The sequence below is a fragment of the Limulus polyphemus genome, unplaced genomic scaffold (genome assembly GCF_000517525.1).
Source record: "Limulus polyphemus unplaced genomic scaffold, Limulus_polyphemus-2.1.2 Scaffold480, whole genome shotgun sequence".
NCBI lineage: Eukaryota > Metazoa > Arthropoda > Merostomata > Xiphosura > Limulidae > Limulus > Limulus polyphemus.
In genome coordinates, this window is record NW_013666090.1 from 59,992 (window position 1) to 75,059 (window position 15,068).

A 15,068-nucleotide genomic window follows, 5' to 3' on the forward strand; every position below is an offset into this window, starting at 1 on the left:
TTAATATTGTAATTATTTCTTAAAAATACCATTTCCTAATGTAATTTTCCAAGATATTAAAGATCATAATGCAAAAAACTAAATTTATTAAAAGTAATAGGCTTTACGTTTCTTAAACTACCTACATTTATCAAAGTACTTATGAACTTTCGAACATACTCGTCCACTAGTTTTATTGTTGGAATGAAATATAGCAAGACTTGCATTGCCTACTAAGAAAGTTAGTAGCTGGTAGTCATCGGGTTAAGACCTGTCAAATCTTGGTTGAGAGCATTTATGCCCAAAGCCAGAGGGTGAGGGACAGAAGACCAAAAGGGTGAGAGTTGAGCATTCCAGTGAGTGGCAAAAGCATCAATCTGAAGTGTCTCAAGATAAGAGGAGATCCAACAAAAGACTTGTGGTGAAGTTCTGTAGGAAGAACTTTGTTGGAACAAGATAACTGATCAGCAATTAAAATCATAACACCTGGAACATGACAAGCAAGGAGAACAATCTGAATTCCTTATTCCCTACATAAGCTCCCTATCCCTGGAGAGAAACATCCATGAAAAGATGTATCTCTGGACATGGGGGCGGTAGAGGGACGCCTACTGTCGTGTTGTCCCTGTTTAACCACTAGCCAAGATTAACTAGGCTGGAAGCTGATAGGGCCACAGGAGAAATGCTCCAGACATTACAAACTTATGTACAAGTTGCAAAACTGGTGCAGGAGGTGGGATATCCATCCGAGGCTCATGATTAGTTGTCTGAGCAAAGGAAGAAGCCAAGAAAATAATCTAAATTCTTACCAGTCCACCCTCACCCAAGCTCAGCCTCTGATCCAACAGGAGAAGAAACATCAGACCTGATTTATCTACTTCACTTCTCTTCGTGTGATGGATTGGATGTCCTCCATGGAAAGCTCCCCTCCCCCAACACCCAGGAAACACTTAAGACTCCAGAGGTGGCAGAGTAAGAGCACTAGGAGACTCCATGTCAGAAATGTGAACGTGAGAATTCATATCCAAAACATCTCAAATTTTATTTTTTCTGTAGAAAATAAAGAATATAGACAATTAACTCAAAACCCAATAAGACGGGTCAAAAAAAATTGTCCAAAACATAGGTATACCTAAAGTTATACAATAGGTAAGAGAAATCCACAACAAGTACGAAAAACTGTTCTCATAATGAGGAGTCAAGTGTGTTTTGGAAACTTAAAGTTAAAATAAGCTTTTAATGGAAAGTCTGTCAAGTGTGTATTTTTCATCAAACAATACTAAAATAAAACCCAATTACTCAAAATATTAGGTCTTAAGATGTACGCGTATAGTATGAGTTGTCATACACTTTTTCTAATGTGGGAATTGTGTAACTTCAATTGATGTTAGTAGGAAAACAAAAATTGTTTCCTTTATCAGAGTTATTTCACATATGATGAGTATCACCATGAGCCATTTTTGATGCAACACTGAGTAATAATGCAAAATTTTTAGAACATTTTCTTGCATCACTTTCTTTACAGCAAATTTACATTAAGATGTTTTGTTTTATCCAAACACATATCTTAAGGATTTTTAAATCAAGATAAGATGATTAGGACTAGGAACATGCATAATTTTTGAGTTAACAGCAAAAACTATTAAAGCAAGACTGTTATTCAATATTATATATAAACACTGTTGTTATATGCTATATCAATTTAACAAAAGAAAGAAAAGAATCAAATACTATATTTGCCTGAGACATCTGTGAGATTTTTTGTATTAAGACTAAGTTCAAAAAAAGTTACTAGTTACATATAATCAAAATATTAAAAACACATCAGAGGTCTATTTAGATAGTAAACTGTGTTGTTTTTTGTTTTCTTTATTTAATCATTTTGTATAATTTATTTGTAGTTAAGCACAAAGCTACACAATGGGCTACCTGTGCTCTGTCCACTACAGGTATCGAAAACCCAGTTCCTAGCATAATAAGTCCACAGACATACCGCTGCGCCACAGTCTGTATAAGTTAGTATTACATGTATAGCTCAGTGTGGTAGAACCAATGATGTGTTTCAACATTTATTGTGGTAACCTTAACAATAATGTACTGCATGCATATAAAAAGTCTGATGATACTGTGCAAATACACATTTATCTTTCAATACTTCACTAAATAAATCTTTACAAGCCTATGACTTTCTGGCTCTCTAGCCCTACAGTTATTAACATACTGTTGGAGTCTAACAAAACAATACAATGAAATTCAAGTAAGGATACAAATAATTGCAAGCAATTTGCAACTTTGTGATCTTCTTTCTTATTGCCATACACTGTCTAAGATGCTAATTTAAAACAAAAGTTCATTAATTCTCTCTGAGACAATATATTTCAAACTTTCTTAGACCAAGCAGCACCATAAATTTACATTCTTTAGTTAAAACAAGTAATAAATATGGAGGCAAAGTCTAGTTTTGGGTTAATACATACATATGTTTTAAAGTGATTCAAGGACCTTTTAAAGGATTCACATATTTGACTAAAATCACTTTTTTCTGATGAGAATGTAGTACCTGAATTTTGTACAACCTGTTAATGTACAGTAAACATTATCTGCCTGTATACTGACTTAACAGTACTTTGCTTTCTTCAAATTTGTTTGTTTCAGAATTCCATGCAAATGTACATAAGAGCTATCTATGCATAGCTGTCCCTAATTAGAACCATTGGAGTAGAGGGAAGACAGAGAGTTAACTGCATCTACCATCATTTTTGGGCTACTCTTCTTTGATTGAATAATGGGATTTTATTTTTACTCTTAAAGCACACCTTTGGTCCCAAACTGAAAAGTGACTTTTTGCAGAAATTAGTCATTTACCATGAATCCTAAGATTCAGTCCAATCATGATAACCACTAGGCTATGCCTAGCCCTTTTCTTGTTAATGAAGATCTCATTGTTTCTATCTACTTCATACCTAATAAAGCATTTAATTTGTTTGATATGAATCTTCATTATTACTTGTAGCTTCACTGATATCAGTCATCAAGAGTTTCATAAAAAATATGTAACTAAAATATTTAATCTTATTGAGAAACTAAAATTTCTGCACCATAAAACAAAACTAGATATTGAGAAGTAAAGCACAACTGATTAGGAACCATAGAAACAACACCAGATAAAAAATTTTTGTACAGAGGTTTCAATCCTTTAAGATCTCAGCCCTTAGTGTGATATTACAAGTGTTAGTTACATGATATTCCTTATTAAAATCTGATATTGGTATTATATAATTAAATATAATATATCTATCACAAAACTTACCTTGTCTTTGGAAAACATAGTCCTAGCAGTACCAGCAGCTATATTCTGCTGCAGAAGATTAGCAATAGATGTGACACACATTTGGCTAAAACCTAAACATTTTATAATTAAAAAAAAAGGAAGCTATCATTAGAAATTATATGCTAGATTAATATACAATATAAAGCTTACAAAAAATTATAAACTGAAAATTACAAAACATTAGCTACAATACTAATTTCATCCAATATAAGGCTAAGTGGGGATATATACTTAGTTCATACTCAAAAAGCAAAAAGATATGTCAAAAATAATAGAAAGCATAATCAGCATTTATCACAAAATGATTAATTAGAATATAAATTTCTTGCAACAAGAATTAATAAAAAACATTCCACATACAGCAAAGAAAATACTTATGGAAACAATGAGAAAAAAAGCCAAATACTAAAGGAACACCACTCCTTTTTGTGTGCAAATGAACTGCATTAGAGTACAGCTACGTTTCAATAGTATGCACTGTGACTGATTACCAAATATTAAATCAGAAATTGACACACAAATGTAAAAACTATAAAATTACAGGTAATCATGCTATGCACAGTAGTGGTAGTAGTGTGACCCAGTCATGGCTCACAAGACTGAAATCCTGCATAACAAGCAGGAAGAAATCAAAGTTTAGGAATATCTCCATCTCTGAGTAGGAGCTACAAGCAAGATTCCGAACGGGGTGCATAAAACTGGAATTGTTAACAACAGCAGTGGTTGAGGAAAAACATTGAAACTCTCTAAAAGTGATGTTATGCATCTCCAGGCATATTCTTAACAGACAACAGTCAAGTACAGATTTAACCAACAACCTTGCTTAAAATACAGATTTTAAGCATTACCTTGAGAACAGTAAGATACACAATAGAAAGAAATGGTCTCAATGGACATGTTAGTTACTCGAAAATTATTGCTGAGAAGAGATAACCAAACTAAAATAAGTATTAGACTACAACCAGTAGAAAAAACCAATGCAGAAGATATGTGTTCTTTACACACGTCCAAATTTAAATTGTTTGACAACAATAAGTGTTTGTTTTATAATAGAAAGAGAACAATATCATAGTCAATAAACAACATATAGAGTGAAGCACTGTGGAGGAAAATTACACGTATAGGGCTGTACCATGGTTAATATTATTAGTGATCTACAAAAAAACTGATGAGACCTTCAATGCAGATAAGTACATGTGGTTTCTGATACATCATGCTATTCCTTCATGAACCCAACTCATTGGAGTGGGGGGGGGGGTCATCTTTCTGCAAGACTACAGCAAACGTGAAAAAATTATATATTGACAGTAAAGAGGTCAACAGAACACTCACAACCTTGGCTTGGCATGTACAAAGTCACTATATAAATATTCTTGATACTGTATGACCTAAATGCCTTGGGTGAAAGTCCTCATCAGCACTGGATATAGCAGATATTGTTTGTTTCCTATATTATTATACACGCTTCTTTACTTTCACACAGAAGTTCTTATGATTACTATCCTCCCATTGTCACTGTGGTCGCTTTACCTACACTGGGATCAAGAAAACTAGCATGCTAGTTAGCCACTTCTAATGAATGATGAGTATGTTAATTCAAGTGACATAAATAAATAATAATAATAGACAATTTGGTGTTCAAATACATAAATTAGTGTTAAAAATCCTTACTCTAATTCTCAGTGTAGTGACACAAAATTGATAAAAATAACATTTCAACTTAATCCAGTTCACACTGAAACAGTTATTAAAACAATTTCTAATGCAAATAGCATCTCAACCATCACTATATCTGTCATATCCCAATTGGCTTAAAAAGCACTGGTATTTGACAAAATGTTAAACATGGTACAGTTCATATAGCATCATACACTCCTCTTCATTTTCACTCAAGGACCTGTAGTGCTCATGGATCCATGGTTAATGTTACCATACACCCAGAAATTCTCGGAAACCGAACCCACACAGACCCCTAAAGCATACAATAAACACTGACGCCACTGTCAGCGATCCGACCATGCAGTGGAAACCTTGTATATAGACAGAATCTATTCTGGGTACCAATGTATCGATGGGTTGATGTCGGCAGTCAGGACCCTCAAATACAGCAGGAACTATGACACCCCCCCCCAAAGGAGACGATGAAATTCAAGACATCAATGACAATAGAGATGAACGTAGAAGCCAACAACTGAACCAATGTGCATGCTAACAATGGTTTCAACTCATCATCAAAGAAGTTGGTGATCCTGAGAGTCTTCCAACAAAGTGTAGTATAAGGAAAACAAAACATTGGATTTTAGAGTTGTAAGTCTGTAGACTTGCCCTGTTCCACTAGGGGGACATTGATCTATTCAGTTTAACTACAAACTCCACCTTAGAACCTCTAAATTCAAGGAGCAGAAGTATTATTTGAGAGTCAGAATATGCTTCCACCTAGCAGTGGTAAGATAAAAGACAAAGTTCCAACAACCATGTTGGATAAGGCATAACTGTCCCTTCAAGTAACTGAGAAGTATCCTCCCTGCATGAACCACAATGTCCTTCGATAGAGAGAAAACTAAATATTCACTCCCACACCTTTTAGCCATCAAATAAAGTGCAGGCTCAAAAACAACTGGGGAATGAACTAAAACATCACACTCTCGATGAATCAACTGAAGAAAACAAAGACAGCTTATTCCAAAGAGGCCTCCTTTTTGTTTTTGTATATTTCATTTAAAGACTGTGTTAATTACTGTTGATTGGAACAACATTTAGTCAGGTAGTTTATTTTGTTAGAGCAAAGCAGCATTGGGCCATCCGCTGTGTCCACTACAGGGAATTGAGCCCCGGATTCTAGAATTTTAAGTCCGTAAACTCACCACTGTCCAACAGGGGGACTAAAAAGTCAACAGACTAAAAGGAGGCACAAGAAACAGTGAATCTAAATTCTCTCCAGAATGTCAAGGATCGCCCTCAATTACAGCCTCAGAGTCCCCCGGACTTACTACGAATAAGGTAGGAGAGACTCACCACTGTCCAACAGGGGGACTAAAAAGCCAACAGACTAAAAGAAGGCACAAGAAACAGTGAATCTAAATTCTCTCCAGAATGTCAAGGATCGCCCTCAATTGCAGCCTCAGAGTCCCCCGGACTTACTACAAATAAGGTAGGAGAGACTTTAATTGCCTCCATGCCAGAAATAATAATCCAGGAATTAATAGCGTAAATCGGCTTGCCAATCAGAAAAATAAACACACAATAATTTATTTATATATAATATAATATATATAATAATATTTACCTTCTCTCACACTCTCCCCCTTCCTCCTCCCCCTAAGAGCCAGTGTTAGAGATTGTTGATTGAGTCAGTCTTGAAAACTGAGAATATTATCTGAATGAGGTGCTTATATACAGCATCAGGAAAGAGGGCGCATTGACGTAGGTGGAGTGTCATGATACAAATATCGCCAAAGGCAATTAGGTATAAAAAGGGTATAAAAAACTGGAGGAAGTGAGAAAAAATCAGACTAATGCTTAGATGGGCAATGGAAGAAACCCTGGCAGTCGAGTAATACTTGTAAGTGTGAGTAGAGGCGAGTATGTTTTGGAACATCTGTTTCAGATTCCTTAATTCAACAGTAAAAATTCTTAATTTCATTTCTTCCATGAATTCATGCAAGTTATTTCAAACTGACCCTAATTTCAAATACAGTCCCACATGGCTTTATAATACAATAGAAGCAAATACAGTTTCCTCAACCACTACTCTCAAGTTAAATTTATGCTAACACAGTAGATATAGCCAAACCAGTAACTGAACATGACAGCAATAGCTTATTGTCACTCTTTGAATATTTTCATGGTAGCCATGGATTTCTCTACAATTACAATGCATTTTTATTTATCCTCTCCAACATATAACATATACTAATAACTTCTGTCTGTACTTTACAGACGCATTTTCAATAACTTACTTTAGGTTTAACCTTCTGTTACGTTTAGACAACTGGTTCTAAACCAGATTTTTCAATGCAAATATTTAGAAAGAAACACTTATACTTACTTGCCTGTTTTTTGGTAAAAGTTTCAAAACCAGAAGGATTACAGCTTTTGCATAAGAAATGATAGTTGTACATAAAAGCAACACATTTCCTGTAGAAGTAATAAACAGACATCAACAGTCAAGCATGTTCAAGATAAAAAGAAATACAACTCTTTAAATCAAAAAAATAAAATAAATTCTAATACTTCAAAAATGTTATGGAAATTAGTAAGTCAAATTTATTTACAAAATATATATCTTTATGTAAGCTAACATAAATGTTGAGTATTTGACTGGTAATGAAAATATGCCAGTAGATTGAGCAGATAATAATCAAATACTAAAATATACTGCCAAACATGGTCAAATATCACTTAATAATTTCTCTGGTCAAAGAAATATTATCAAGTATTAGAACTTGTTAGTTTTTTTAATTGCACCTTTACTTTTTAAAGTTACTAAAGGTGTTTTAAACTACTTGCTGCAGTGGTATCAAATCATAGCAAATATTTACAAACTTGAATATTAGTATTATTAATTTTTTTTTTCACTTAATCGCAACTTCAATTTCAATAATAACAGAGTAACACTGTGTCTGTATCTTATAACTAGATGACCTAATTGTCTTCTTTTTTTTTACTAACACATATCAAAACAACAAGTTCAACACAATTATTAGCTAATGAAGTTACAAGGTATCACAGTAAAATAAAGATCTTACAAAGCAACATCTTAAGCTAATCAAACAGAGTCCTTAAGGATTTCCCTCTTACATCTTACATTATGGCTGCCATTTCTTCCTTGCCATTCTGTTCATTTGCATCTCCTTTATCTTCATTGGTTTCAAGCTATTTTCATTGTATGAATACTAGGCGAGGGTTTCTTTCGAAATCTTTTATCAATCAAAAGCTGTGATTAACAGTGATCAGCTTCCCAACTAGTTTCTTGTTTAAGAGTGCACTAGTCCTCAAACGGATCCTCATTTTTCATATGTTGAGGTACAAGAGAAAGATATCACCCACAGTGGCTAACATCCATAGAGGAAGCAAGTCTTCCTGCAGTGCTAACACAAAAAAATTCTTAGATAGTGTCTCACATGGTTTTGTAACCAAACTTTTTTGCTTTAAAATTAGCCAACAGTGTAAGAACACTCTGATAATCAAAACCACCTTTAAAACTGGCTATTGTTGCAGTGAAATTGCATGATGAATCAAATTTACCATCACTCAGATACTTCATTTGGTAACTTGGATCATCTAGGTGAAATGCAGTGTGGATTGGATGATAACTTGCTTGTATTGTTCTCCAGTGCTGGTCCTCTTCTGCTTTTACTCAGATTTGGTAAGTGAACTATCTTCTGCTTGTTCTTGTTTTTGAAGGGTCAGGAAATTCTGCTTGAGATCAGACAGTGTAGCTGCAACAATTTCCATCCTTTGAACTGATTGTGCCAAATTCTGAGTACCTGAATGTGTTTCAAATTTCACACCCGTATCATATCTTCATGGAGATAATAGTACAGATTTCTCAAGGACAACAGCCACAGACTGATTCTCTTGTAGCAGCTGAATGCACAGCCTTCTTGCTGGTATTTGAAGGTCATGGAGTCAAATAATGGATGAATCACACTGAAGTTCACTGAGCACAGATTGAAAAAAGTGCTGATAACAAAATAGCTGACAACACTCAGTTACATTTAAAGAATTTAACAATTTGCCTTTGTACAGATGTGATAAAACACTTTCAAATTCTCTAACTCACAAGTTCTAGAGGTATAAATACTCACTCATCAACATTACCCTTGTGGCCTTCATACTGACTACACTATCTGTGACAATGAAAATTGTTTTGATGGTTCCAGCTCAGTAATAACATTTGGAAATTAAGTGACAATGTAATTTTCAGTGTTTCAAGATTTATTAATGTCAGCGAATGAATCAAAGACTAGCTATGGGGTGGTTTTCATAAAATGCATAACAAATCTCTTGAATTCCTTATTTTAAATTCCTATGACATGTAGGGGAAAAACATTTTTTTTTTGGTTTTTATCAGATGATCAAAAACGTCAAATATTCAACTGAATAGTTCTTAGATTTTGGCCTTGACTGCTCTGCAATTTCAAAGGTGAAGAGGGGAAAAAAACTTCCTAGCAAATAGTCTTGATTTTCCAGGAACTGAAATGACTTTGCTTTATTATATCAGAAACAAAATGTCAGTACAAAGCTCTCTTCTGAAAAATTTTCAACCAACAGCAGCACTGCTACACAGTTATAGAATATAATTCAAGTACGTAAATTGTGAATAAAAGTCCAGAAGCTGTTTGTTGATTATTAAATATAGGTATCATTTGAAAAATTAAAAATGTCTCCTTCACCTGTAGCATAGTCTCATTTTCAGCTTTACCAATTATGTTGAACATACTAGGAGTTAGGATCCCATCACATTCACTTAGGATCAAGCTAATCTGCATAAAGCCTACATGCAGTTAACTCTAAGACTTTTTCAACCTATGTGATTTAATGAACTTGCAAAGTAATAAAAACAATTTATTCTAGTAATCTATACTGTAAAAATGGCCTATATTCTTATATTCAATACAATTTCTAAAGTTAGTATAGTTCTAGGCATATGTTTTTAATATTATTTATATTAATTTCAGTCATGTTTATGCATATTATCAAATAATGTAATCTGCTGGCATCATAAAGTCATTTTATTTAGCCTACTTGCTATGGCTAGGCTAAAATAAAAATATAAGTACTCCTATTACAAATTGATTAGACTTGAATTGCCCTATAGTGATTACTTCTGAAATCTATTTAGATTTTCTTATATATTTAGCTAAGCACTTGTCAAAAGAATTCACAGAATTATTTGTTAACATTTAACAGTGGAAAATAATGAACTTTCAATTGACTGGCTTGTTAATCTAATATAAAAAATTTGTAGCTTAGTTCTGTCATTTAATTTTCTACATAGATGTAACTTTATTGGTTTGATATCTTGGTAGTTTATACTTTGAGACAACTAGTGCTATTTAATTCCAAAGGTTCAGTGGTCATATAAACCTCACAAACACGTTCAAATTGAACATAAAGTGCACAATAAGAAATATAAGTTCATATTAAACAGATGAATGCTTACCCAATAGACTGTGTAATACATTCTTGGTGAAACCATTTTAGGCACCCAGCACACTGAAGTTCAACTGTGTTCAGGTTTCTTTCATTGCCACTGAAAAACATCAGAATTAAGCTGTATAAATTTCAAATAACAAAAAATAGACATGTAATTATGTTCTTTAACAAGAACAATACAATGAAAAAATAAAAACTCTTATCAAGAAAAGGTAAATTAATTAAAATACAGGAGATACTTAACTTGACTAAAAAAATAAGATACTCAGTACACATGTTGTGTATTAAATATAGAAAGCATCTCTGGTGGAGAACAAAAAAAGAACCAAAATAAAGTGGGTGTTACTATTCAATAGTTTTTGTATATATTTTACTCATTTGAAAATAATTTAGAATAACTTTCCACACACCTTCACATCTTGTTTGTGTTTCTAAAAAAAATTTGGAGGGGGAACATGGCAAGATAAAACTTAGAAAACATTCGATTTTACCAAGGAGTGAAGTTGTATTAGCATTATTAACATGGAAATGATCATCTTCACTTCTAATAGATAACACTATATACTTACAATACTGAATATTTTCTTTCTTCATAAAATAATGTATTAGTGAAGCAGTTCAAAACCTGCTAGATTATACCTTTCATTTTTATTCATGTAAGATCTCCAAAAACTTTCAGCCAGGTATTGTGTGGTTAGTTAATGCCCTTGTGAACAGGATATTAATAGTTGTAAAACTTGCATTAATATTCACCCAAGACTTAAGTTTCATACTGTAATGATCATGCCATATAGCTCATACTTCCTTAGCCAAGCTATTGTGTCATTGGTTCCCTGTGGTGTGGGTCATAACTAACTAAACAGATGGAGCAGAAGTTTGTACAAGATCAACTAAGCTGGATGTTAATCTCCCATTCGATGTGTGTAATGGGAATGATCAATGAAGCACATAATCTAGGATTGCAAACTATGTACCAGAAATTTGGTCTGAATTAAAAGTATAGTTTAGACACAATTCTGCAGCCTCTATCATATGAAAACAAGTTTTCCTAAACTCAAGTAGTCACCAGAAATCTACAGCAATAACTTACAGGCCAGCAAGTCTGATTAAAAATACCATAAAAATTCTTGAATTATAACAGTATTTCCTTGGCTATACAAGCTCATTATATTCTCCTTAATACATATTTCCCAAATATACTGTTATATTGTTTCTGTACAGTTTAATACTTGCCTGTTGGCTCCAGTCCACACCACATACTAGGTTAACACACAGTATTTTGGTTGTTATTAAAGTGTATATTTTGATGTGATTCATGTTAAGTTTAACTTTCTGTGCTGCAAAGTTTATTCTCTGTGAAAATGAAAAAGTACTTTATGAAGTCATTCAGAACCTATGATGGAAAAAAGAAAGCAGCAGCTGAGATATGGGCATGATCTAATACTGTAGCAAGGATAAGGTGATCCTCTCCTGGACCAAACCTTCACACCACATTCCCAATTTGTAAGAAGGACTGACAGGTTAGGGATGGCTAGGAGAAACCCTAGCTACTGCAATTTGACCTCTACTAGTCATCTTCCACATGCAGGAGTACAAGATAGTAAAGATGGGTAATGGTGATGATGATCAATCAGGACATCTCAAGAATAAGTGAGATGATCTCTAAAGGGGACTCCTGAGTGTTTGTTGACTGGCCCAGGCACTGGATAAGATTATCAGTAACAAGGATAAAGGTGAGGAAGAGGTGTAATGCTATTAGATGGAGCAGCCATGAGCATTCCAGACATTGTTCCCAGTCTCAAGGTTTGATCTTTATACAGTAAATTACTCAATAAATGTTTTATTATATTTTGAGCCTGGGACAGTCTTGTTTTTATGTATTTATAGTACACCATTAAATGTTGTTGTTGTTTTTTAACATCTGTGTTACTTAAAATTTATACAAGTGTAGTCATACCCTTATGCTGATGTTGCTCTGAGACCCCTCCAGTAACTGAGGTTGTTGTAGTCCACAGTGGTGACATGTATCCAAATGCAATTTTGATCCTTCCCAATGACACTAAATGTCGGTATGTGAATCTCTAGAACTGAGATGAACTTTCCTCAAGAACTGACTGTTTCTTAGCATAATGGTAGACATTGGAAGAAGATACAAACATTCACTGTTATCTTAGAAGTGAAGCAAGTGACCTTTCTAGTATTTAAATTGGCAACAAAAGAAGATCTGGACTATTCCTTCAAATATTTAAAGAAGGTTATTTCCTGGAGTAGTTTGAAAGATTCAAAGATAGTTTAACATCAGATGTTGAATTTGGAATCCTGAATCCTTAAAGGTACATAGAAGAGCAGACTGTGCAAAAAACCAAGAAATATATATATACGGCCAAGTTCAAAGAGTGAAAGCATGAACCTTATGAGAACTTGGACATTTACACAAATGATCTAAGGAGATTGCATACGAAGACAACATTCATGACCATGTTACCTACTGCTTGCAATGAATTTCTCATCAATAAGTTCATGAAGGGACTGCCAAGCGAGTCCATGTGACATCACATAGATCTCAAGGACGTTAACCTCTGAATGAGAATATTTCTGTGATGATCAAACTGAACACTAAGGCAGAGGAAGACAACAGCAGTGACTACTTCAGTGGCAGATCTGGATCTGAAACAACCTTAAAGGCCAGTGATGACCCTCAAGGCTCAATCAACATGTTGACCAATGGCTTTGTTGCCATAGACACTGTAAGAGGTCATGATAAGATGGCTTCTCAAGCTCACTTGCTATGGCTATACTACCTATACAACAGAAGTGGCCCTCAAGAAGGATGAGGAACCTGTTTAACCAAGTTACTGAATGTAGGGTTGTCCATATTATAAAACAAGACAAGAACATGAGACTGAGATGCCAACATTTTGAAATATGAAATAATACATTTTCATTGCTACCCTGAGGTGTGAATTATACCTAATTGGAGGGGTGGTACAGAGGTTTGCACAAATAGTTTTCTTTATTTACAGTATATAGCCTTTGAGTATATATAATGGGAATGATTACCGATGTGAGTAATCTATACTATGGGTCACTGAACTATGACTTTGGTCTGGCTTAACAGTGTAGTACAGACAAACTCTCATAATCTCTGGGAAAATGTGCTCTTCCTCAACTCCAGTGAGCACAAGAGTTTTTCGATGATAATCCACCACATCATGAATTCTTAAGTCTAATAAACAATAACAGCAGTTGTTCTTTATTTCACTCTTGTGTTTCAGTCTTCCCATACTAATTTTATTATTTTTAATAGCTCTTTTTTACAGAGCTTTGTAATTACATGTTGACTCCAGTTTTACCTAGAAATACTATATCAGCACTCTCTAACTTTTGTTCACATGTCACCTCAACATTTATTATCTGTGAATTTAGACATAAAATCTCATATTCCAAATAGATGATTTTAAAAACATTATAAAATTAGAACTGCATCAATACTACAACATACATATCATTTCATGAGACTTTATAATACCCCATAAAATAACAAAAGAAATATTAGGTTTTTCTGTAAATTTAAACATTATCCTAAAATCACTAGCTCTAGCTTACTTGTGAACACTACATTAGTCCAGGTTAATCAGATATTATGATGGATCACCACTTTGTGATCTAATTGTTTACTAGTAATTGTAGTTAAATTTCTAAAGTACCTCTAGAAAAATATATACTTGAATGACTGTTTTAGCTAAATCATTTTGAGCTCTACAAAAAAAAAAAATTAGTCAGTAGCTGAAAGCAAAACTAGTAGCAATACAATTTGCTAGTTAGGACTAATTTGAAGTTCTGTGTACAGTTTTGGTTGCCATATCTAAAGAAAGATATTGAATTATTACTGGAAAGGGTTTAAAGGAAGGATACTATGATGATTCCAGAATTGGGAGAGTTATCTTATTTGGATAGATTATTTTCTGAAAAAAGGAAGACAAATTATCTTATTGAAGTTTACATCATTATTTGGGGGGAAGGATGATTAACAGAATAAAGGACCAATTTATTTATGCTGTATTCTGAATGTAACAGGAGAAGAGGACATAAATTTAAGATCTGAAAAAGACAAGCTTGGGTCCAATCAAGAGTTTTATTTTTATAACAATGTAACTATGAAATAAGTTGCTGTCAGCAGTGGCAGCAGTGAGGAGTTTATGAGGAAAACTTATTTCCTGAAAAATAAAGGGTGGATTTTAGTTCATATGGTCCTTGTTGTCCATATGTTACATAATCCTGAACCATGACAGTCATTCATAATAGGGATCCCAAGGAATTGCACAAAACCCTGACAGAACATTCAGGCAAAAAAAGCACCTTAAACAGTAAAGATTCAGTTCAAACAACACTTTGTAACCTTTACTACTGACTGAGAAGGCTGTACACATATAAAGATACACACACACACAAAAAAGCACGCCTGTTAGACTTATAAGAAAAAGAAAATCTGCTCAAAACAGCCCATTTGTAATTCTTCTTATTATTATTATTCTCTTGCCAGCCTACAACAAAAATGGCTATGTATCTTGCACCCAAACCTTTTCTAGAATACTAA

The 15,068-nt window shown here is 33.8% G+C and overlaps 1 protein-coding gene across 1 annotated transcript in view; it reads right to left on the bottom strand.

Moving 5' to 3' along the window:
- LOC106458524 (set1/Ash2 histone methyltransferase complex subunit ASH2-like) overlaps nucleotides 1-15,068 on the bottom strand; it is a gene marked incomplete at its 3' end in the record, with an annotated part of 93,164 nt that overhangs the window by 53,756 nt on the left and 24,340 nt on the right. Inside the window, exons 3-5 of the mRNA XM_022384761.1 lie at nucleotides 10,479-10,568; nucleotides 7,359-7,447; nucleotides 3,290-3,381 (exon numbers count right to left, since the gene is read on the bottom strand). Of these exons, the coding sequence (XP_022240469.1) occupies nucleotides 3,290-3,381; nucleotides 7,359-7,447; nucleotides 10,479-10,568 (271 nt within the window). The remainder of the gene's footprint in view (nucleotides 1-3,289; nucleotides 3,382-7,358; nucleotides 7,448-10,478; nucleotides 10,569-15,068) is intronic.